The 24,053-nt window shown below is 39.6% G+C and overlaps 4 protein-coding genes across 4 annotated transcripts in view; 2 read left to right on the top strand and 2 right to left on the bottom strand.

The window, feature by feature from the left end:
* Positions 1 to 627: 627 nt before the first annotated feature.
* On the bottom strand, positions 628 to 1,584 carry LOC130167458 (olfactory receptor 10A6-like). The gene has a single exon (XM_056373677.1). The coding sequence runs from the start codon at positions 1,555 to 1,557 to the stop codon at positions 628 to 630; it is 930 nt and encodes a 309-aa protein (XP_056229652.1). The 5' UTR covers positions 1,558 to 1,584.
* A 2,634-nt stretch (positions 1,585 to 4,218) lies between these two features.
* The window catches only part of LOC130167817 (olfactory receptor 11A1-like), a 55,382-nt gene continuing 35,547 nt past the window's right edge, over positions 4,219 to 24,053 (bottom strand). Inside the window, exon 3 of the mRNA XM_056374316.1 lies at positions 4,219 to 4,991. Coding sequence (XP_056230291.1) covers positions 4,219 to 4,991 — 773 coding nt within the window. The remainder of the gene's footprint in view (positions 4,992 to 24,053) is intronic.
* Positions 13,558 to 14,484, top strand: LOC130167448 (olfactory receptor 52B2-like). Its single transcript, XM_056373658.1, has one exon. The coding sequence runs from the start codon at positions 13,558 to 13,560 to the stop codon at positions 14,482 to 14,484; it is 927 nt and encodes a 308-aa protein (XP_056229633.1).
* LOC130167447 (olfactory receptor 11A1-like) lies at positions 18,412 to 19,338 on the top strand. Its single transcript, XM_056373657.1, has one exon. It carries the CDS (start codon positions 18,412 to 18,414, stop codon positions 19,336 to 19,338), a length of 927 nt encoding a protein of 308 aa, XP_056229632.1.

Genomic DNA, 24,053 nt, shown 5'->3' on the forward strand with positions numbered 1-24,053 from the left:
TCACTACATTAAGAGAATAGATGTGGTGTGATCAGTTTGTCTGCCCACAGGGATTCCCCTTCACTACATGCACAGCCTGTAATCCCAACCTGCACCTGTGTAAATCCTCGAGTGTTTTATTGAATGATTCGCCAGATGTGCTCCACAGTCAAAACGATCATATGATCTTACATGCAACATCTGTTAAACAGCTGTACTGTAAGATTACTACCGCATGTTTTGGTGACTGTGTAAGACGTCAGTATATTTTCTAGAGTAAGTTTAAAGACTGATTGATTGTTCATTTGTATGTCAACAAAATGAAAGTAAAATGGATAACAAAAACATATGTGTACACACAAAAGCACTGACACGATTACACACCCAGTGAGTGAAAGGTTGCAGACTGAAGTAAAAATCTTTTTACCTCGACTGTTCCGACAAAACTGATGAACAAACTAAACAGTTCAGACAAAAGACTGACTATACTACTGAACGGCTTCACAGAGAAATGTTGTTAATGTTTAATGTGACATCATTTAGGAAACATTTAATACACGCTACATGTTCTGGGGGCGTCCCTCGTATGTTTCTTTCTTGTTCTAAATAAACTAATTGTGAGATGATAGAGGACAAACACTAAGTGTGCTACATTTTTTTACCAAAAGTAAGATTTTTGCATATGATGCGTATTTTTGATACATTTAGCCCATACATTAAAGGGTTGAAGAGCGGCTGGCATGTGAGCCAGTATAGTGATAAAAAAATACGCAACACAATGGGAACGTTACTCATATCAAACCTGCTCTGCACTATTTCAAAGAAAGCACCAAAAGAGAAGTTGAGCAGAGAAGCGAGGTGAGGTGTGCAGGTGCTGACAGCTTTCTGTCTGGTCTGTTTAGAGCCAGAAAAACACACTTTGAGAATCTTCATGTAAGTGTAAAGAATTAGAATTATAAGAGCAACTATTATGGTAAATATGTAAGAAAGTCCATAGATGTTGTTGACAGTCGTGTCAGAGCAAGACAGTTTGACGATAGAGTAGTTGTCACAGTAAACTTTGTGAATCGTGTTCCCACACAGCGGTAAAGGAGCACTCAGAGATATCATGACAACAGTAGCAACGACACTGTATAACCATGCAAATGCAGTAAGGATTACAACCTTAGTGGATGTCATACGTGTGTTATATTGTAGTGGATAACAGATAGCAAGATACCTGTCATAAGACATGACACCTAAGGTGAAAAATTCCACACTTCCATAGAAATGAACACAATAAATCTGCAGGAAACAAAAAGGCACAGAAACAGTGTGAATGTCAGAGAGGATCTGAACCAGCAGGAATGGAAACAACCCTGTGCTACCATACAGTTCATTTACAAACAGGCTGCACAGAAACAGGTACATGGGTTCATGTAAGCTTCTGTTCAGACAGATGATAACAATGAGAAAAAGATTGGCACAAACAATGACCATGTATAAAGACATCAGAGCCATGAAAACTAAATACTTCAAAAGCCCTGCGTCAAAGTACGCGACAAGTTCAAAATAAGAAACCTGAGTGGAGTTTATCATGACCTTTGATTTGGTTCACTGAGTAATTATAACATTATTCAGTGGATTCACAAACTGCTCTTAATTATTGTGTAACATTTTATTACAGGTTTGTATAGGTGCAGTTTACACTTTAAACTAAAGTGAAGCTAAAACATTAATCATATAAACAGCATTCATGACAGTATCAGTAAACAGAGTCATTTATCATAATGAAACAAATAATTGCCCATACATAAACTTTTGAAAGAAAAACCCATCTGTATAATACAACCAAACAAGACACAGTTTATGACATTATGTGAATCCCAACATTCATCTCTTGTCCAGTCGCAGTGACACTGTTAATCCCTCCCGGCTGAGACGGCGCTCTGCTTCTGCTTCTTTTAAACTCTTTAAGTGAGGAGACGCCCGAAGCAGCAGACTGACGTCACTGTCACACCTCATAATCACACAGCTTGTTGCTGATTCCTGAGCTCAGATAAAATAGCTCATTTTTTTTTCTGGATAAATAAAATTTACTTATAATTACAAAGGATGTCAAAATGACCCACCAGCTCCAGGACAACATCTTTCAGCTATTTCTGTCGTCAGTAGAAACCAGGAGAGCGGTGAAATCAGAGGGTATTGAGAAATGGAAAGTCATGACTAACCAGGTTACGACTGGCTTTTTCCAAATTGACATGTCCTATTAATAAGAACGTTTTTTTTTAGTGATTAGTGAAATCTGATTTCTCTGCTATTTATACAGGTGCTGCTTATAACCAGGTTTTTACACGTATGTGTGTGTATGATGAATGACTGCAGACAGGGAGAGGAGCAGCAGAGCAGCTGCATGAAAGGAGATATTATTAAATGGCCAATATACTTTGTCAGAACTGTTTGTGAGATGGTCAAAAAGCTTTGGAAACCGTTTTCACGTCATATTGGGGGCAAATGTCTCTCTCCCCACTCAGTGATTGGTCAGCTCTATGGAGGTGTAGCAGGAGCTGTGGTCTGAACTCTGTTTTAAATTCTTGCCGAACGTGTTTGTCACTTTTCATCTGAACGGCTGAGGTAGAGACTGTCTGAAGATGTGTGGGGATTCTCTCCTCTCTGATGGCCAGTTTTTCACTTTGCCTTTGAGTGTGGCCATTTGGGATAAATATAAACACAGTTGCGATGTGGTTGGACATTTTATGAACTAGTTCTGATTGAATAAACCCCAGCCCTTACTGAGCGACGCACCCTGGTATTTGAAATGATTCATCCTCAGACTGAGACTAACACAAAGTAGCCTAGGCTACATAAATAAGTTGATTTCCACCAATGAACATTTGACTTTCTGTATAATACAGGCACCTTTGTGCTCTGAGTAAAATCTGTGTTTGCCTGTTGTCCTCCTCTCACTGCACCAAGTCTGCTCTGATACAAACGCTTAAAAAATTTTGAAAATAAAAGAAGAAGAAAACAATTAAAAAAAAAACCCAGCAGAGGAAGCAGCGCCTCAGTCACTTACATCAGTACTACAAGTAACGTCACTCAATCATGCTTCCATATGTGTATTTACAGTATCCAGGTTACTACAGTAAACCCTCTGATTGTTGGTTTGGGTCTTTTTGACGAGATTTACTGACAAAAAAAATACAAATTAGCATGATTGTAACCTTTGAGCTACATGCAGGGTCAAAGCTGTGGGAAACCATGTAGGTATTAAATTGTTTTAGTATGATTGACACATCGGAACTTTTGATAAATACTCGAAAATCATGATCTTCTTTCAAGTTTTAAAGTTACATACATTCTTCTTTCACTGTATAACTATGCTCTTAAATTTAACCGGGATATTATTCCACAAAAAATGTTATATTCTTTGCTTAGATTCTTTTACAGAATTCTATTGAAGTGGTTGGTAAGGATGATAACTTTGGAACTGTCCCAGTCCAGGAATTCATTTGTCTGTTCTTAACTGCCAAAATCTATATTTGTCATTCTTTCAGCTTCTGTGGAAAAAACAGTGGGTTCCAAAATCTGAGACCTCTTTCCCATTCAAGCCAAAGGGAAATATTCTTAATTTGTCGACTGGCTAAGTGATATGCTGATTATTTGGTAGATGAAAATGTATATAGTTTATATATTAAGTCATGTTTTTGGTTTCTTTAATTATTAGCAGCAGTGGAGACAGACAGGAAATGCAGAGAGTGACATGGAGGAAACGGTCTGGCTGGGACTTGGACTCCTTGCCCAGACACACAGACGCACAGACGCACAGACGCGCAGACGCACAGACGCGCAGACGCGCAGACGCGCAGACGCGCAGACGCGCAGACGCGCAGACGCGCAGACTCACAGACTCACAGACTCACAGACACACAGACACACAGACACACAGACACACAGACACACAGACACACAGACACACAGACTCACAGACTCACAGACTCACAGACTCACAGACTCACAGACTCACAGACGCACAGACTCACAGACACACAGACACGCAAGGTGAAAATAAAAGCAGCCCCTCTGTCCTGCTCGTAACAAAGTCTACACTAAAATTTATATTTTATTTAAAAATGTCTACTACAGTTAATCACATTTCATTATAGTTAACAAGTGTATTGCCAAAAGGTTTGTCATTTAATATTTGCATTACTTTTTATTCAAGATAAGCAGATTTGTTAGTTGTCATAACATTTGCCATCACATTTTTTTCCTAAAGAGCAGACTTTTATATACAAGGCGTATTTTGGACATTTTCAGTCCATACAGTAAAGGGTTGACGAGTGGCTGGCATGTAAGCCAATATAATGACAAAACAATGCGTAATATATTGGGTAAACTGTTCAAATTAAACCTGCTCTGCACTATTTCAAAGAAACAGCCGAAGGAGAAGTTGAGCAGAGAAGCGAGGTGAGGTGTGCAGGTGCTGACAGCTTTCTGTCTGGTCTGTTTAGAGCCAGAAAAACACACTTTGAGAATCCTCATGTAAGTGTAAAGGATCAACATTATAAGACCAAAAATTACTGTAAACATGTGAACAAGCCCAAAGACGTTATTGACAGTTGTGTCAGAGCAGGCCAGTTTGACAATATAATAATTGTCACAGTACACTTTGTTAATATTGTTCCCACACAGCTGTAAAGAAGCAGTCAGACAATACACTATGAAAATATTGCTAAGAAAAGGGTAGAACCATACTAGAGAAGTAAGCATGGTAACCTTATTTGATGTCATACGTGTGTTATATTGTAGAGGATAACAGATGGCCAGGTATCTGTCATAAGACATGATGGCTAAGGTAAAAAACTCGACACCTCCATAAGAGTACAAACAGAAAATCTGCAGGAAACAAAAAGGCACAGAAACAGTGTGAATGTCAGAGAGGATCTGAACCAGCAGGAATGGAAACAACCCTGTGCTACCATACAGTTCATTTACAAACAGGCTGCACAGAAACAGGTACATGGGTTCATGTAAGCTTCTGCTCAGACAGATCACCACAATGAGAAATAAATTTGCACAAATAATTGCAATGTAAACAGTCAGAATAATCAGGAAATATAAGTATTTAAAAAGCCCGGTGTCAAAGAAGGCACCAAGGGTGAAATGTGAAACCTGTGTTGAGTTCATCATGATCTTCCCTTTAGTTCCTTAAGTGAATATGAACACTAGTAAGGGGATAAACACAGTATGTTATTTTACAGGATTTGCTCACAGCGTTGTTAAAATTGAACAAGTTTAAATGCATGATTGAGATATAAAGCATCAATAATGTACAAAGACAGTGTAATAACACCAAACAGATTCATTTGAATGAAAACGGTCACAGGTTTGTCAGACTTACCAATACCTTATTGAAAGTCATTATAATGCAGGTTGTGACACTGGGTGAATCCTCACATGGATTTGCTTGCTTGTTGTAGTCGTGTTGTGACTCCCAACCAACTGAACGGAGACACTCATTCTGATCTTTTAACCTTTTCAAGTCAGGGGACGCCCACAGAAACTGTCTGACCTCATCAAATGATGCACAATTACTGGTTTCCTCTATTGATGTAAGAGAATAAGCAACACTTGTTTCGTTACTGGTATATTATTGCTGAGTTGTGAGCACGTTAGTATTATATAGACACACATTTTAAGGTGTAGACTGGTCCGTGTCCCATAATGCAATAAAGACATGGTCTTATTTTTTTTCAAGTAAGATTTATTTATGGAATTTTCAACACATAAAACACACACATAAACCCTCACACACTTGACTCAGAAAGTGAGGTAAAGAAGAACATCCTGTAAAATGGGGAAGTCTAAGCATTGGCAAAAGTAGCAATGAAAAGAATTTAGACAAAAACCTGATGTCAACAATATGACTAAAAAGAAGTAATTAAATAAATAAACAAATTGAAAGGACGGGACAGGAACTCGCTCAGAGCTGAGGAAACTGCAGTCTGCTAGCACGGAGACCTCAGCTAACCAATAAGGTGCTGCTACCTGTGGGGAAGAGGACCTGGCCACCCGCCTCGCACAGGATGTCACCCAGAAAATGAGCACTTCAATGGATGTAAAGTTCACTCAACTACAGCTGACTCTGGAAGGGATTAACAACCGCAATGAAGGTAACACCGAGCGCATACCGGAGGCAGAATCACGTGGCAACTCTTTCACAACGAGCCGAGGACAGTGAAAACTGCAGCCGCAGAGACAACATCAGGATCATTGGATTGAAGGCACAGAGGGACAACAACCCGCTAAATATTTTGCTTCATGGCTCCCCAATCGAGTGGGTCTGCAAACCAAACAAGGGTCAATTAAAATCGACAGCGTATCGATCTCTCAGCCCTATGAAGGAAAATCATACAAGACCAGTCATAATCAAGCTGCACAATTTCTCTGACCAGCAGATGATCCTAGCAGCAGTGAGAGAAAAAGAGAGCTTCTGTATAACGGAAAACCAATCTGCATCCGGCAGGTGAGACAGATCCGACAGGAGTTCAACAGTGTTTGCCAGTGGCTCATCATGTGAGGGATACGCCTGTGCTTTACGCACAATAACAAGGACCAAACCTTCAAGTCTTGTTCACTACCTTCTAAAATTATTAGCATTTTCATTCTCTCTTATGATAATATAATAATTAGTTCAGTCCTTTATTATTAAGGCAATCGTAATTCTCTGTAACTGTGATGTGGTGGTTGGTGGGATTGTGACAGAGGTTGATCTAGATCATCTAGGCATAGGTACTGGATCTGGATTTCTCTCCTGGTTTGGTGAAATCTTACTTCTTGGCTTCACTCACCCAAATATATCCACCAGTTGTGGTTATAGATGTTTATTTTTTTTTCTTTGAGAATGTGTTCTGTAGGCTCCATTTTTGAGGGTAATGTTTTATGTTACATCTGTTGCTATTTTGTTTCACTAATCTTCCCTCTCTCACATAGTGGTTTGTCCTCTCTCTCATTTAAGACTGGAAGTAAGCTTCTATATATTTACCTTCTTAGTAGATTTAAATTTGAGTGATCTTAAAATAACCTCGCTGAACATTAAAGGTTTAAATCATGTCGTCAAACCCCAAAAGATTCTCACACTTTTAAAGAAGGAGTAATGACACATTGCCTTTTACCAGGAGACCCACCTGACCGATATGGAACATATTAAGCTGCCCTTGAATTGGGTTGGGCAGGTTTTTTATTTGTCTTTTAAATCCAGTAGCCGGGGTTTGGCTATTCTTTTACGTTGCAGCCTTCTTTTTACATTGGATAGAGCAATAAGTGACAAAGAAGGCAGTTATGTGCTTATTTCTGGATACATCTTTGGAGAACACATTTTACTGGGTTGCATCTATTTCCCTATTACATATGAATCTGCTTTTTTTCCTAAATTGTTGGCAGACATGTCTGATTTCTCTTCCTGTTACATTCTGATAGGTGGTGAATATAATTGTACACCTAACCCCACTGTCAACCAGTCTCCTTCTAGGCCTACTCCTTCTCATAGAAGCCTTAAACTAGCTGAATTTTGAGCCCTGCAACGTTATGGGAGGCAGCAAAGGTCTACCTTTGCGATGCTATCGTATCTTATACTTCAGCTCGAAAGAAAGAGGCCCTCAAAACCCAGTTGGAGCTGGAGAAGAAAATTAAGTTGGAGGGAGAATTTAAAAGCTCCCCCTGCAAATTCATTGGGAAACACTTAGATGCTACACATTCTGCATTAAACCAGTGCTAACCAGGCAGGCAGAGTCCTATATTTTTTGCAAAACATAGGCTTTATGAATCAGGTAATAAAAGAGGTACTTATGCAAAACAATTAAGGAGAAAGGGGTTCTGGAAACTATTCAGGTACTTAAAGGGGGGGAAGCAGTAGGGCCTGATGGGTTCTGCCATGAATTTTGTAAAAAATTAGGCAAAACTTTAGTAGGCCCCCTGACAGATATGTATATTGACTGTTTTGCAAATGGCTGCCTCCCCACGAATCTCAATCTAGCTAATATCTCCAAACCCTCTGTATGTGGCTCTTACAGGCCTATCAGTCTGTAGAAAATAAGTAGCTTTCCAAATTAATTGCTGGAAGGTTGGAATCGATTCTCCCCAGCATTATCAACGCTGACTAAATAGGTTTTATTCATGGATGCTACTCAGCTACTAATGTCAGAAGGTTATTGAATATCATCCAGTTTACGAACCAATTTAAATACAAAGCACTCGCCATCTCACTTGACGCAGAAAAGGTGTTCAACAGAGTCGAATGGCACTTTTTGTTTGATGTCTGTGAGAAGTTTGGCCTGGGTGGAGATTTTCTTAAATGGATCCAAACAATCTATCACTCCCCAACAGCCTGGAAAGGTCCACACGGCAGGGCTGCCGTCTGAGTTCCTTGCTCTTTGCCATTGCAGATGTGAGGGGTGTGGTTGTCGGAGGTAATACGCATAAAATTGCCTTATATGCTGATGACAACGTTTTATTTCTTACCTCACCTGAAATCTCTATTCCGACTGTTTAAGCCAGCGGTTTTCAAAGTGTGAGGTGCGCCTCCCAAGTGGAGTGCCAGAGGACTTCAGGGGAGGCGTGAAAAGAAAGGAAAAAAAGTGTATCATCTGGTTAGCTAACTACAGCAAATGGATCGATTTTTAGTACCTTAGGTGAAAGTGAGAGTGGGCACAGAGGTGAGCAGAAAACAATGAGCAAATGTGTTGTGTGCAGTGTTTCAGCGTTAATGTGGGATAACATCGGATGAGCGGAAATGTGTTTTTTTTTAACAAAAAGATGTTTAAATGTATTCAAAAAATATGTTTCAAAACACACAAAGGTGTTAAAATGTGTAAAAAAAACGATGTTAAAAACAAAGATGTTAAAATGTGTAAAAAAAAAGATGTTAAAAACATATACAAAGATTGTGTTTAAAAAAATATTTGAGCACATTCACAGATAAAGATGTTTAAAATGTTTTAAAAATATGTTCAAGAACATACAAACATGTTTAAAAAAATAAAGGAATGTATGACATTTATTCTTGAAACCTTTTTTTAAGCCTTCACGGAACATACAAAGCAACATCAATAACAGTAATAAAACAACTTTACAATTTTAGCAAATCCGAGGCCATGCCCTTAGGTGGCTTAAGTGACCTCAGCGCATTGGTGAATTTTCCTTTGCAAATGGTCCACAGCTGACTTCATGTACCTGGGTCTAAAAATCTCTCCAGATTTACAAAATTTACGGTAACTCAACTGTGCCCCTGTACTTACTACAGTGAAACAAGATCTGATTAGGTGGCATGATCTCCTGCTCACATTTTTCGGGTTTATCAGTCTGATAAAGATTAATGTTCTCCCTTGACTTCTATACCCTTTATAAATGTTGCCACTACACATCCCCAAAAGAATTACCAAGGAAGTGTAAAACTGTAAGTGTAAAACAGATCTTGGAACTCATTTCCATAACTTTTGGGAGTGTAGTCGGATTGCCAGGTACTGTAATCATATAGCTGGAGAACTGAGTTGGATCTTTAAAACTACAATGTGAAAGGATCCAGGTCTATTCTTACTGGGTTTGCCCTCTAAAGAACGAGCTCACTCCCACAATCATTACATATTACTGGACAAGCTTTTGCTCCTTACACGCAAATGCATTTTGTTGAAATGGATTATAGACACTTTACCCACAGTTGGTCTGGTACAGGGAGATTTTCAGTGTCCTACCCCATGAAAGGATAAGTGCAGTCCTTGAGGGTAATGAGGGCTTATTTCTTAAGATTTGGAATCCTGTCCTGGATTATTTACCATCAGAGCTCAAATGCACTCTGTTGAAAGGCCAATACCCTTCAGAGTGGAAGCAAACTATGCCTAGTGCCCCATGAACGATCACCCAATATCTCTCAGATCCTCTCAGGTAATTGTTTTGTCCACACTTGATGTACACTGTGAGCCTCTGTGAGCAAAAAATGTACCCAGCAAGAAAAACCCACTAGACTACTACACGTAGTTTGACCGATCACAATACCGCGTGAAAGACGCAATAATCTGGTGAGGAGTGGAGGTGACTGCGATGAGATGATTAGTTGCAGGTGTACCAGGGTGCTCTGACTATCAGGTGGAGCCACGCCTCCGACGGGGACATGTTCAAACAAACCAGACGAGGGAGACAGAGACCAGGGAAAGGGAAACACCAGGGCAAAAGAACATACACAAGGAAAACACAGAAGGAAAAGGAGATCCCAACCCAGACACATGACAGCTTAGTGTGCAAAATCCCTCAAGTGAACACAACTGTGCTGTCAAGCACAGCTGTCACAAATAAATTGTGTTCACCTACGAAATTTCCTATTTCAAATTTTATCCCAGGGTGTGGGATGTGCTACCGCTGATTGTTGCAATCAATTTGGCGAGGTGTGAATCAATCAGCCTGATCTCTGTAAACCTATAAATACCACAGTGACACCTTTGCGTAATGCTGCATTATGGATGCTATGGCACTGCTAGAGGATTCTGTGAAAGAAGAGTCAGTGGGAGCAAGGAAGATTTGAGAATCTTAGCCCCTCTAAGACTTAGTGATCTGGTTTATGTGATCTGGTTTATGGTATCCATGGGGAATTTGAGTTAAGTTTCCATGAAGTCTTTTAAGAGTGTCTCTGGGTTGTCGGATGGGTGTTCGGGAGTGTCGGAGAAAATGAGGTTGTCGTGCATACTTCTGGTTTGTATGTCCAATATGGTTTCTTTCATTGTTTTGTTTTATTTCATAACCAAGTCCATGTTTTGGATGAGTGTTTTGACGGTGGTTTGGAGGGAGTTGTTTCACTGCTCTAACTTTCCAAGCTTGAATGGAGATCTTTAATTTCGTCATGGAGTGTTACCAGTAAGTCGAGTTTGTTGTTGATGGATTGGAGTACACTGACCTCGATTTCAGTCGGTAGATCGCTTGTGTCCGTGGTTGATGTGTTTTTCCATTTGTTTGGGTGGGGTGAGTCCTGGTGGGGGGTGTCCATTTTGCAGCGCTTGTATTGGTGTTCAATGAAACCTAGGTCTGTTAGTTCCTCCAGTATGTAAAAAATATATTCTGGTTGTTGATCGTAGATGGAGATGTGGGTTGTTACATTGTCTAATTCAGAAAAAAAAAGTCCAAAGAAGTCAAGAGTTTGTGTGTTGATCAGCAACTGGGCGTCACCATGATGAATCTCACCTCAGTCAATGCAATCAGCAGCACCAGTCCTCTGCGGGTTAAATGAACAAGCTGACTGATCACAGGATGCAAATGTTCCATCACTGGAAAGGTGCTTTACTGTGAAATCTCATGGTCTGCCCAGGTTGCGAAAGCCTCATCAGTGACAGAGGGAGGAAACAAAGGGTTGGAATGTACAGGAGATGAAAGAGCTACTGCCTGGAATTCAAAATGACGCCTGAATTGAGTCCAAATCTTGAGACAGTTACTAGATTATGAAGAAGAAGGTAATATTAGGGGTTGGCACAAGAGGGACAATAGATAGGAGGAGCAGCATGAAGCGTCCTCAGTCTGCAACCACAGTAGGGGTTGATTGTTAGTGTGACACCAGTTCAAAATACTAAGAATATTTGCAGCCCAATAGTAGACATGGACTTGACTAGTGTTGTAACGACCTTTATTATTAAGTAAGTGGTGAACTGATTCTAAATTCATTAATGAAGAGGTGTGGGTTTATAATTCTTATTCGAGAATTAGTCTGTCAGCGATCACATTGAAAAATTACAAGCTCACGTTTCTCAAAAATCTTGATGCATTACAAATTCTATGAAAAATTTGGGGATGGCATAGTTCTCCCATTACTATCTTCAGATTTTTTTTTATGTCAGCCACCCAAAACACAACAAAACACAACTACATTGCTGTTTGTGCACAAGATCAACTGAGGCAAGGAATATTTGCAATGCAATTAATTGGTAGTTTCGGTTAATTCACGCCTGTTTGGAAATTTCATGGCTTGAAACAGATCTGTTGGCACTGAGGCAGCTTGGGCTGCAAAGTTGAGGTTGTGGTATTCATTTTGACATACAATTGCAAAGACAAGCAGAATGAATGTTTTTTGGTTTAGTAGAGGGTCTATCGTTTTTCAGTTTCATGCAGCATTTTGAGAACCCGACCTTCTTGGTGTCTGTGGTTGGGGTTTTGGAGAGGCCATCGTAGTTCTGCTTGGTGATTTCAGCGTTTATTTGGGAAATGATGGAAGGGGTTGACTGAGAGCAGCAGCTTTCCTAATCCGAATTACAGTGGTGTTTTGTTACTGACCTTTGTAAACCACTAATAATAACACACTGTATTCAAGTATGAGATTGATCATTATTATACTACTATACTATACTATCCCCAGTATACAGGCACTGTTGCTGACTTCAATGTGATTTTGTAACAGTAACAGTCCAATCATCATCTCTGCAGCTGATCCTGAAAGGGATGATTTATTTTCAACATGGACAACAGAGCCATGTCGTCCATTTTAAAAATCTACACCTTTGAATATCTGTGGCAGAGATGAAGGTAATTGGACTGTCATTGTCCAGTCAGATTCAGGTGTAGAAGCATGGGCAAAATTTGTACTCGCATCACACACAGTGTGGGAACGTTGAGTTTTATACAGTTTTCTGCTTTGTATTGTTACACAGATGTTCTTCTACTTCTACTACTTCATTTTTCACAGAATCTTTGTGCAATCTTACCACTGATATCATTTGTGCACAGACTTCATTCCTACAGTTTTGCCTTTTTTTAGTCAGATCTTTTCTATACATGCACATTTTTTTTAGCAAAGGCTTCAAGAGCCTTGGTCAGTGAGGTGACAGTGGTCACTCTTTCGCTTCGTCAATTCCTTGCAGCGATGGAGAACCTGCCAGAAGGACAATCATCTCAGCAGCACTCCATCAGTCAGGCCTTTATAGTAGAGCGACTAAATGGAAGCCACATTGAATGAGAGACATATGACAGGCAGTGCACATGACCTAAGACTGGAGCAACAGTTCATGTTTCAGCTCAACAATGACCCATTTTATCATTTAACCATAGATATTTTGGTATGACATACATTTAAATCCAAATATATGTGGTACCAGTTTGGTATCCACATTAAAGATTACAAGATTTGTACAAAATATTTGTTTGTATTTCTACAAATTTAAAGCATCTATCTAATCATGACTTTTCTGACATCAGAAATCAGTTTCCACCAGTGGTTCCTCTGATGATGAGGTCAGGCTCCTGCTGTGGGCGTCCCCTGACCTGAAAACGTTTAAAAAGCTCAGTTAGGACAGACTCAGTCTCACTGCAATAGGCTAATGTCAGGAGCCACACAGTCATAAACTAGGCTCTGTAATGTCTTGTTTCAGCATTATATAGACTTTAAATAAGATAATGCATATCCTCTCCATCCCAAGCCTGAAAATTATTACTGTGTTTAATGCTGAAGCTGCACATAGGCCCAAGCAAGCACAGAGCTTAATGTTAAAGTTTAACTTTAGCAAAATGTAACAAGTACCGTGTTCAGTATTAACAATGTTAATAACTGCTATATGAAGCCAAAAGATCATGATAAACTCCACAGAGGTTTCATATTTCACCCTTGCTGCATACTTTGACACTGGGCTTTTTAAATACCTGTTTCTTATGATTGTCATGTCTTTATATCTTCTTATTATCTGTGCCAATGTTCTGCTGATTGTGGTCATCCGTCTGAACAGAAGCTTACATGAACCCATGTACCTGTTTCTGTGCAGCCTGTTTGTAAATGAACTGTATGGTAGCACAGGGTTGTTTCCATTCCTGCTGGTTCAGATCCTCTCTGACATTCACACTGTTTCTAGATTCTTTTGTTTCCTGCAGAACTTTTTTTTATACTTTTACGGAGGTGTAGAATATTTAAACTTAGCCGTCATGTCTTATGACAGATACCTCGCTATCTGTTGTCCTCTAAAATATAACACTCAAATGACAGTTAACAAAATTGCCATCCTCCTTATTATAACATGGTTTTGCCCTTTACTATTGTGTATTGTGATGGTATCCTTAAGTAACTCCTTACAGCTGTGTGGGACCATTATTGAGAAAGTGTACTGTGACAATTACTCCATTGTCAAACTGTCATGTTCTGATATCACGATCAATAACATCTATGGACTTTTTATTACTTTATTCTCAATCTTTTGCCCTCTAATTCTAATCTTCTACACTTACATGAAGATTCTTAAAATTTGTTTTTCTGGTTGTAAACAGACCCGACAAAAGGCTCTCAGCACCTGCACACCTCACCTTGCTTCTCTGCTCAACTTTTCATGTGGAGCTTGTTTTGAATTATTACAGAGCAGGTTTGATATGAATAATTTACCCAATATTTTGAGAATTTTTTTATCATTATACTGGCTTACATGCCAGCCACTTTTCAACCCTTTACTGTATGGTCTAAATTTGTCCAAAATCCGCATCATATGTAAAAGTCTTGTCTTTGCTGAAATGTAGACGACTTATGTAACAGCCATTCAACAGATTTCAATGTTTCCCAGACACTAAGAATGTATTTGTGGTTGCTGAAGGTCAAAACGATAATATTTGAAATTCAGCTGCATTAACTGATGATTCCCAGGTCTGATTTGACAATGTAGTTTTGCATGATACTGTGTTTTGAAATACACTGTATGAAAGAAAGCAATAAAATGATGATTTTTTTTAAATAAGTGATTGATTCCTAACATCATTACAAAAGTTAGTGTGGGAATCCTACATAAGTTTTACAATAAGATGAAAATGGCAGTGTATACAGTCTTATTGCAAAACCTTTTTAGGATCTTTACATGAACTTATGTATGCAATTCAAATGACATCAGAGATAGCAGTGGAGATTTTGTTAGAATATATGACATGCATAAATATATGTAAAATGTTCATAATTGCATATTTTGTGACTCAATGTTAGCCCAAATTTAATAAGACACTAAAGTAGTAGCAGCTTATTTTTTACCTGAAACAGAGAATTTAAAATTCAGTGTTATAATCAGGCAAAGCGAGGCCATGTGGCCTTTCCTTCCACAAAGTTTTATGGCACAAAGGCCCTGAGTGTTTTGACGCCTACAAAGAAATAACTTGCACTTTCTGCTAAAACAAAAAACAAGCAAGAAGATAAAAAATGATATGGAAATCAAGTGAAAATGATTCACTTTTTAATATAAATAAAAAAGAAATTTCAAGATGCAGTCTGTTATCATGTATCAATTTGCCAGAATCTATAAATATGTAAATATATTTCATTTCAGAGATAGATAGATCTTTATTCATCCCCTGGGGAAACTTATCACTTTCAGCAGATGAATGTAAGAACAGTCTTCAAGTGTCAAACACACATTAATTATTTTGCATGGTAAAGTTCAAGCTGTACAAATAAGAACACAGGGGGACTAAGACGCAATGATGAGTGTGTGTGAGAGAAAGTGTGTGTGCGTCTAATCTGACTGAAACAATAGTTCAGGCCAGGAAATTGACTATCATTATTTTTTATCATTTTTGTAATTCGATGTTATTACAGGGGAAAGTGGCGGCTACATGTGAACTATACAGTCATAGAAAAAATATATAAATGTCTATATTTATATATATTTATAATTATGTCAATAAGTTATCAGAACATCAGGTGGAGAGCAGTAGTTTTCCACTGCGCTCCCTCTCTCTCTGACTCTGAACCAGGGTAATTGATCATCATCTTTCTGAACTCTTAACTCTTCCAACCGCTCATCAACAATGGAGAACTATTAGTACTGATGGTCAATTTCACAGGCAAACCCAATGCAGGGACCAGAGGGAGGGTCAACAACAGCCGGTGGCCAATGTGGCTGCTGTGAAATTCCTTGCCTGGTTGTAATAGTACTGAATTCACGACGGTTACAAATGAAGTAATCCTTCACTTTTTTGTGAGTGATCTCACTGTGCGGCATAAAAAATATTAATAACAAAGTAACACTGGTGAAACAAGACTTCTAGTGAAGGGATTTGAACTGATGTGCTCAGACAGTAGCCAGCTGTAGGAATGGGAACTGTTCGGATTTTATTTCATCTTATCCCGGCCCTTATTGATCCAGCTCACACTATTACTGGACTTAAAATATTGTTTTTGTTTATGGCGACTAATCACGGTAGCCCCATTTACATTCTGATTTTATTCAAGTTCATACAATAGTCAGTGTGTTGAATAATGGACTATGCTCAGGTCACGCTTCTTGCTCCGTTAACACTGTAACTTGTTAGAGTACAGGTGCATAGTTGTAGGTTACAACAGGTAATTATGCTGTAACACAGTTTAGTGTTTTGGATAAGTCAGTGCCAATAAGACACTGAGTCAGCAGAGTTTAGATCCATATGTTTTGACCGTGTGCTGTTTAATGGATTTACTGCAATAAAGAGTCTCCAGCATGTGATGTTGAGGTAACTCATATGGACAGTGTGTCTATGGTAACACGATCTAGTGGATCATGGTCTGGCAGTAAACATCCACTGCTAGCTTGTCTGCTAGCGAGTTATTCCTTTTTTTGGTGCTGACCCACTTTGCTTCGGGTCACAAACACACAGATAGGCTGTACTGCTGTACTGTACATGTGCCCTGACCATGATTACCAGGAGGCCATGCACCTGTTGGAAGACCACTACGACAATGCAATGAAAATTGCAACTGCAGTGATGGAAAGAGTGTTGAAGCAGCCTCAAATAAAGGTAGAGGATGACCTGGCACTCAACAACTTTTCACTCTCCCTTTTGAGTTGGTGTAATGGATTGAAAGACACGGACAACGGAGGAGCTGGATAACCCAAATCTGAGGGTGATCATCACAAAGTTGCCCTACAAAGTTAGAGAAAGGTGGAATGTGTTGAGATTCAGGAAAAGAACCACAAGAGCGTTAGATTCACACATCTCGCCATGACCTTTGTAGAAAGGAAGAAAAAGAAAATTTCTTTGATGGAAAGAAAGGTCAAGAAAAAAGGAAGCAGCTTTGCTACCAATATAGCTACAGCAAGAGAGACAGAAAATGACAAAGACTGTCCGACAAGATCATCGAAAAATGTTGCCCTTATTATGCCATGTTTGTTCAGCAGAGAAAATCGCACACTAGTTGAGTGTCATCAAGGGCAAGCTGGATTTCATAAGGAAAGGTTGATGTCAGTAAGGAATGTTAAGGGAAAAGCAAAGCAAAATGCCAAATGGCCAAAAAAATCTGAACAATTTCCTCCCAGGCAAATTTGGAGCAAACAGTTGTCTCAAGTGCACTGGAGAAAACCACCTGTGAAGGGGCCAGAGAGAAGTGTGTTCTTCCTGTCTGTATCAAATCAAAGAAAGTCAGCGAAATTGTGGAGACAAATGCATTTGTAAGACCCCAGGGGCTCATTAATGTTTTGCACGGAAAAAGGAATTGGAGTTGAGCTTGTCTTAACTACAATGAGCTCAAGTAAACAATAGAAAAGTTAGTGGACTTGAGGAAGATAAATGAATCAACTCACCAAAGGAGGATCTCAGTAACAAAGGAGCATATTCCCCCTGCAGAAGGACATTGAGAAAGAGCTGTGGGGCCAGAAAGTGAAGCTGCCATACATTGATGCTGAAATAAAACTCCTTGTAGGTAATGACATGCATGATGCGCTTGAGCCATGGAAGGTTATCCACACAGCCAAAACAATATGAATGATGCTGATATAAGGTTCCAGGCAGAGATCTCTGCATGAGCCAAAGGGAAACAGCTTGTTGAACGGGAACGTTCCCATCGACACGCCGGATCCGGCGCGGCAGCCTCCTAGGAGGGATAGATCTCTGACAGGAATGGTAGGGAAAAAGTGTGATTGCACTATTATGTGTATTATTTGATAATGACATGCACATAAAGACTAAAAAAGTTCCAGAAAGAAAAAAACAAAGCAGAAACATTTAATTTCCTTGCTCTCACTGAGCTCTTTGCACTTTGTGCTTAACAAAAGTTTGCTCTGTCTTCAGGCATGAATTCTAAATCAGTATCAACCAGTGGCTTATTTGACAAAGAGGTCTTGGAGTGATGCTGTGGTGGGTGTCACCTTATTTGAAAAGGTTAAAAGAAGCAGAAGCAGAGGTTCAGCCCAGTTATGCTGGACTCAGAGTATGACTGCAGTAGTTGAATGTATAATGTCTTACCTCAGTGTGACACAATACAACTGGGAAACAGAAAAATTGAACAATGTTTCAAAATATTTTTTTTGATAGTAGTTATCTTTACTGTTTTTAATTGAGTTCTCTGGGTGTTTAATGCTTTAGCCGCACACAGTCCTAAACAAGCAAAGCTATATAGGTTTGAGTTAACCTTTAGAAATCTATAACAAAATGTTATGGAGTTAGTTCATCTTGCCCAGTGTTATCACTGATTCATGAGCCAGAGCGATCATGGGAAATGCTACAAAGGTTTCATATTTCCTACTAAGTGCCTACTCAGACACTGGCGTTTTCAAATACTTATATTTTACTATTATTATGTCTTTATATATTTTCATAGTCTGTGCCAATGTTCTGCTGATTGTGGTCATCTGTCTGAGCAGAAGCTTACATGAACCCATGTACCTGTTTCTGTGCAGCCTGTTTGTAAATGAACTGTATGGTAGCACAGGGTTGTTTCCATTCCTGCTGGTTCAGATCCTCTCTGACATTCACACTGTTTCTGTGCCGTTTTGTTTCCTGCAGATTTATTGTGTTTATACATATGTGTGTGTAGAATTTTTAAACTTAGCAGCCATGTCTTATGACAGATACCTGGCCATCTGTCATCCTCTACAATATAACACATGTATGACCTCTAACAAGGTCGCCATGCTTATTGCTGTGACATGGATTTTCCCTTTTCTTGCCATTGTAGTTTTGTTATCATTGAGTTTGCCATTACAGCTGTGTGGGAACATCATTAACAGAGTTTACTGTGGAAATTATTCCATTGTTAAACTGGCCTGCTCTGACACCAGAGTCAATAACATCTATGGCCTCATTTACACAGTCATCTCAATCATCATTCCTCTCATTTTAATCCTTTTCTCTTACATGAAGATTCTCAAAGTGTGTTTTTCTGGCTCTAAACAGACCAGACAGAAAGCTGTCAGTACCTGCACACCTCACCTCGCTTCTCTGCTCAACTTTTCTTTTGGCTGTTGTTTTCAAATCTTACAAAGCAGATGTGATACAAGCAGTGTACCCAATATGCTGAATATTTTATTATCATTATACTTTCTAACTTGCCAGCCATTCTTTACACCTGTACTGTACGGGCTGAAAATGTCCAAAATCTGCGTCATGTGTAAACGTCTGCTGTGCGGTGAAGTGTAGGTCAGCCAGCAGATCTGTTCAGCTTTGCTTACATGTAAAAACAATAAATGAATTCCATTCCTGACTTCATCAGTGTCAACAGTGATGTTGTTGTGGACCTCACTGTATCTCTTTGTTCTTTGTGAAAAGTGATCTTTCTTGTTTTTCTCTTTTTCACTTGATCTGAGAAACATGGTGGTGTGTGATGTTTTTGTTTTAAGTGACTTTCAACTTCCACAGAGCTTGAGTTTAACCCATCAAACAGTTTATGCTTTAATTAGTCCACACACGAGCAACGCATCAGCTCCTTGATGTTTGCAGAAGTAGTCAGTCTCAGTGTGGCTCCTTTATTCTCTCTCAGTCTGAGAACACTGAGCTCAGCAGAATTTAAAGATGTACATATTCTGTTGGTGTGAATATGTTTAGTGGCAACCTGTCCTGGCTTGGAAACCTTGACTCCTGGTTTGGTGATAATTCAAAAAGACTCCTCTGATTGGTTCTTCATGACTGGCACCAGTAGGGTGTCTCTGCCCTCTCTTGTGTCTTGGCAGGGTGCACTCTGCCAGTCACCCAGAGTATGCTGGATCGCATTCAGTCATGTGACACTTAAGGCCTCACTATGACTGTAACTTTGCATTTACACCTGATATTGATGAAGCCTCATTTAAGCTCACCACCACAATGCAAGACAGGTGTATCATAAGTGCTCTAATTATATTCCGCGTGTAAAACTCTTCATATTGTTTGTGAGACAAAGTGATGGTGGAAGCCAAGGAAGTTCGCAGTGGTCCGTCGATATTATTGGTCGTGGATGACGGGACAATTCCTGGTGGACAACTATGACTGGGAAAGTTTTGATAGAAGTTTGAAAAGGAAGTGGAATGTTGTTGCTAGGTAACTAATGTCGCTATGTGTTGCCACAAATGAGCAATGTTGTTCAATGTGTTTATATTTCCTGCTCTGCCTTCCAACGTTAGGTTATCATGAAGCTAGCTATGCAGTAACCTACGTCACTTAAGTAATGTTATTCATCTAAAGCTGTAACCATGGAGACATTATATTAGGCTAACATTAGGGTGAATATAGATTAACTGTAGAGATCATTCATCGAAATTTTGTGTATTTTAAACACGTTCAAACAATTAAAACCTAGTACAAATGAACATTACATCTAGTCTGCCATGTATGGAACACCAGTGATAATTACACCACCTCGATAAAATAACAGAACAGAGATCAGTTACCTCAATCAAATACAAAATGACAGTTATTGTGAACAAGGCAGCATGAGTCTAATACCATGATGATCAAACCAGATTTCTCCAGTGCAAAAGTTAAAACGGTTGATGGCCACAATTAGTGTCTATATGTCAGTAACATTTAAGCTGATTTGTATTTTCAACAGAGCTGCATAATTTTATTTTGATTCTCTGAGCATGTCACAAAAATGCTCTCTCACCTCACAAAAAAGGTTAACATACTACAGTTACTCCCATTGACCATGATATGCAGGATGCAGAGCACATTGATAATCAATACATAAGTCTTATTATTGTTCCCTCTCTGTCATGTTAAGTCAACAGAGGTGTTACGTGCCACACCACTCCTGTCAGGTGGCTCTGGTCTAGTAACATCTTGACATCTCCGAGAAAGGTCCACCATTGTGAGAACTTGCCTATTGATACTTTATTTGTTCTGTTACAGAGTACAATGTGTTGTCCTTTTTGTGGCTTCAGCCTGCTTTCTCAGACATCAAATTCATGTATCATGCTGATAAGCCTGGCACAAGTGAAGGTAAAGTTTCAAAGATTACTTGTCTTTTGAATTAGGCCATTCATATCCAATACTGTATAAACATAGATTAGAATACTGGTGTGAACAACACGATAAAAAAAATTTACAAAAAATGAAGGACTTCAACAAAAATATGCAAGGTGGTGCCGACTTTCTACTCTACCCTGATGGTACGAAGATAATTATTATACCAGGGACAGAAACATCCTTCTCTCTGAAACTTTACAAGGAGGTAGTGGGGGAACCTATGAAAAGCCGCCTAGGCCAAAACTGAATGCTTCACTTGCACATACATATATACTGGTACTAAGCACTTGCACATACATGCATACACATATCTAAATATTCAGTATGTATGTATGTGCCAGCGTGAGTATGTATGTATCCGGATGATGACTAGGCCTATTGGTTAAGGTGCAGACAGGTGCAAACATGAAGAATGCGCATGTAATTTTCATTATTTTGATTAGCTTCCAAGTCCATCTTTTAAACGGCATAGATACTTTGTTATAAATTTTTTCCAAAGTTTATTGGTCAGTTTCCCTGCAGGTGGTCGTGCAGATGTTATCTGCTGGCGTCTCTTGTGGGTTGATGCGAAATAAACTCTAATGCTCTTCACTTTGGCTGGATAACTTTAGAGGAGACTGGTGTTGAACAGATGACTCTAAAATTGTCAGAAAGCTTCAAAAAGGAAAACTTGATGATGATTAAAAGTTACAAAAATTACTCTGGCGCATGTTTCAGGGGCGTCACCCATCTTCTCCTGTGTTTCAACTTGGAGAAGAAAGTAATTTTCCTCAGAACTTTTGTTTAATTCTAGAGTTTACCTATAAACTCACACATCCGTCTTCCACCATGACCATAAAACATTAAATGAAATAACATATAAACCTAATGGCACTAATAATGACAGAGAGGAGTAATATGAGTGTTGATTTCATATTACATCCTTCAAACCTGGAATTAATCATAATACAAGCGGTTAACTGATCAAACAACAATATAAACATTTTCTAAAGCTAATAGTCTATAAATTTGAATTACACATCTTCTTCTTTGACTGTTATTATAATAATATGGACATTCTGGATGTCATGTAGTGTGTGTTACCTTGTGTGAAGGATGCTGACAGTATGGTCACGTGTGTTACAGACCAGGTAGGTGGATTCAGTTGGCAGAGACTGGAGGCAGATGGCGGTTACAAAGAGTTTTATTGTAAGAGCAGGTGCGGGGCAGATGAAGGGACAGATGAGGTGGATGATGGCTGGAGGACTGTGGCAGGGAGCAGAGCTGAGCCGGGCAGGGGATCTGGAAGCTGGAGGCCGGGTGGGAGTGCAGGTGATCCTGAGCAGAAGAGAAACAGGTTAGAATGGGACTACGGCAGACTGAATGGAGACAACTAGAATACGTTTTTCAGGAGCTGGAGACGGAACTAACTCGGTAGCTGAGTCTACAATCCAGCGCTGACTGACTGACGCAGGGAGCTTAAGTAGGCTGAGGCAGCAGACAGCAATCAGCGACACCTGGGCACTCCAGCACAGCTGACCGGCATCAGCAATTAGCAACCTGCACAGAGAGAGGGAGAGGACTAGGAGGCAGAGGGTATGACAACGTGAAGGACATTGTCTTGCCGCATCTGTAAGGATTTCACTGCACACAGAAGAGCATTGCAGTAGTCAAGGAAAAAGATAACCATGATCTGGGCCAAGATTTTAGTGATGTACTGAGTCAGGTTTCTTGCAACCTTGGTTGGGACAAGAGATGAAGAGTTATTGATATCATGATGGAGAGTTCAGTCTTAGCAAGGTTTAGTTGAAGGTATCTGATATGTCAGACGGACAGGCTGAGATCTGCTCACAGACAGTGGGGTTGTCTGGAGGGAATGACAGGTATAGTTGGGTGTCGTCTGCATAGCAGTGAAAAGCCAGGCAAATGGGATTGGACGGGAAGCAGCTTTGAACTACTATCTTAAGGTATTTCCACAGAGGGACTATACGACTTAAAGAGGAAGTATCATGGCCATTTTAGTGTTCATCATTTCATTCTTGGTGTCGACTAAAATAGATTTACATGCTTTAATGTTTTTCTTCCACTGTACATTTTATACTGTACTCTCTTCACCCTCTGTCGTCAAGTGTGCTCTGATTGGTCAGCTTTGACAGCAACTACCATGGCAACAACACGTTCCGCATGTCTTGTGTAAGCAAACGGTTGTGGTGGCTTCAGTTCTGCCTCATTGTTTTGCACAGTCTGATCTTGAGCCAGAAGAGGACAGACCTGATCCATCTTCACAAGCTGGACTGGAGCAGAAAACAAGCGTACCCAGCTGCTGGACGGTGGACAGTCTGCAAAGACTTGGGATTACAATATTCATGAATTGGAATACTTTTATGAGAAACCCTTTTGATTTTTTTTTGTGTGGACACTTCCAGACCAAAGGAATATAAATAATGGATGAACAGACAGACAGTGCTTGTTCACAGTGCCGGTAAATCTGAATGAATTAAACTTTGGTGCGCATAGTTCCTGAAAAATGAACTGAGCGGCTATATTATGGATAATTTATCCAAACTAACAAGGTACAGCATGTCAATACTGACAAACGTTTAAGCATTTATATCTTTGCTATGCTGCTTTTTACTAACGTGATCAGGTTAACGTCACAGATCCACAATAATAATGCAGAAGCGAGAAGTGTCTAACTGTGTGTGGTTTCTGAAGCAGTCGTCCTTGAAGTGCGAGCTCACACTATAATGTTTGGAGCACTGGAGAACCGTGGAAAAATTAAGTCAATTTCTTCAGGCATTTGAGAACATATGTCTTTTTGTCTTTACAAAACTAAAGAAAACTCTTCAAGTAGTTATGTGCTGTGCCTTGTGTGGGGGCATGCCAAGCTTGCAGAAAATCGGGTTTTGCCCTGACAGAGTTTCTCCCTTTGGTGT

This window comes from Seriola aureovittata, chromosome 4 (assembly GCF_021018895.1).
Source record: "Seriola aureovittata isolate HTS-2021-v1 ecotype China chromosome 4, ASM2101889v1, whole genome shotgun sequence".
In the NCBI taxonomy this organism is placed as follows: Eukaryota; Metazoa; Chordata; class Actinopteri; order Carangiformes; family Carangidae; genus Seriola; species Seriola aureovittata.

What these genes read in the sequence shown, in the direction of transcription:
- LOC130167447 (XM_056373657.1), top strand. Translation starts at nt 18,412, where the DNA reads ATGGGAAATGCTACAAAGGTTTCATATTTCCTACTAAGTGCCTACTCA.
- LOC130167448 (XM_056373658.1), top strand. Translation starts at nt 13,558, where the DNA reads ATGATAAACTCCACAGAGGTTTCATATTTCACCCTTGCTGCATACTTT.
- LOC130167458 (XM_056373677.1), bottom strand. Translation starts at nt 1,557, where the DNA reads ATGATAAACTCCACTCAGGTTTCTTATTTTGAACTTGTCGCGTACTTT.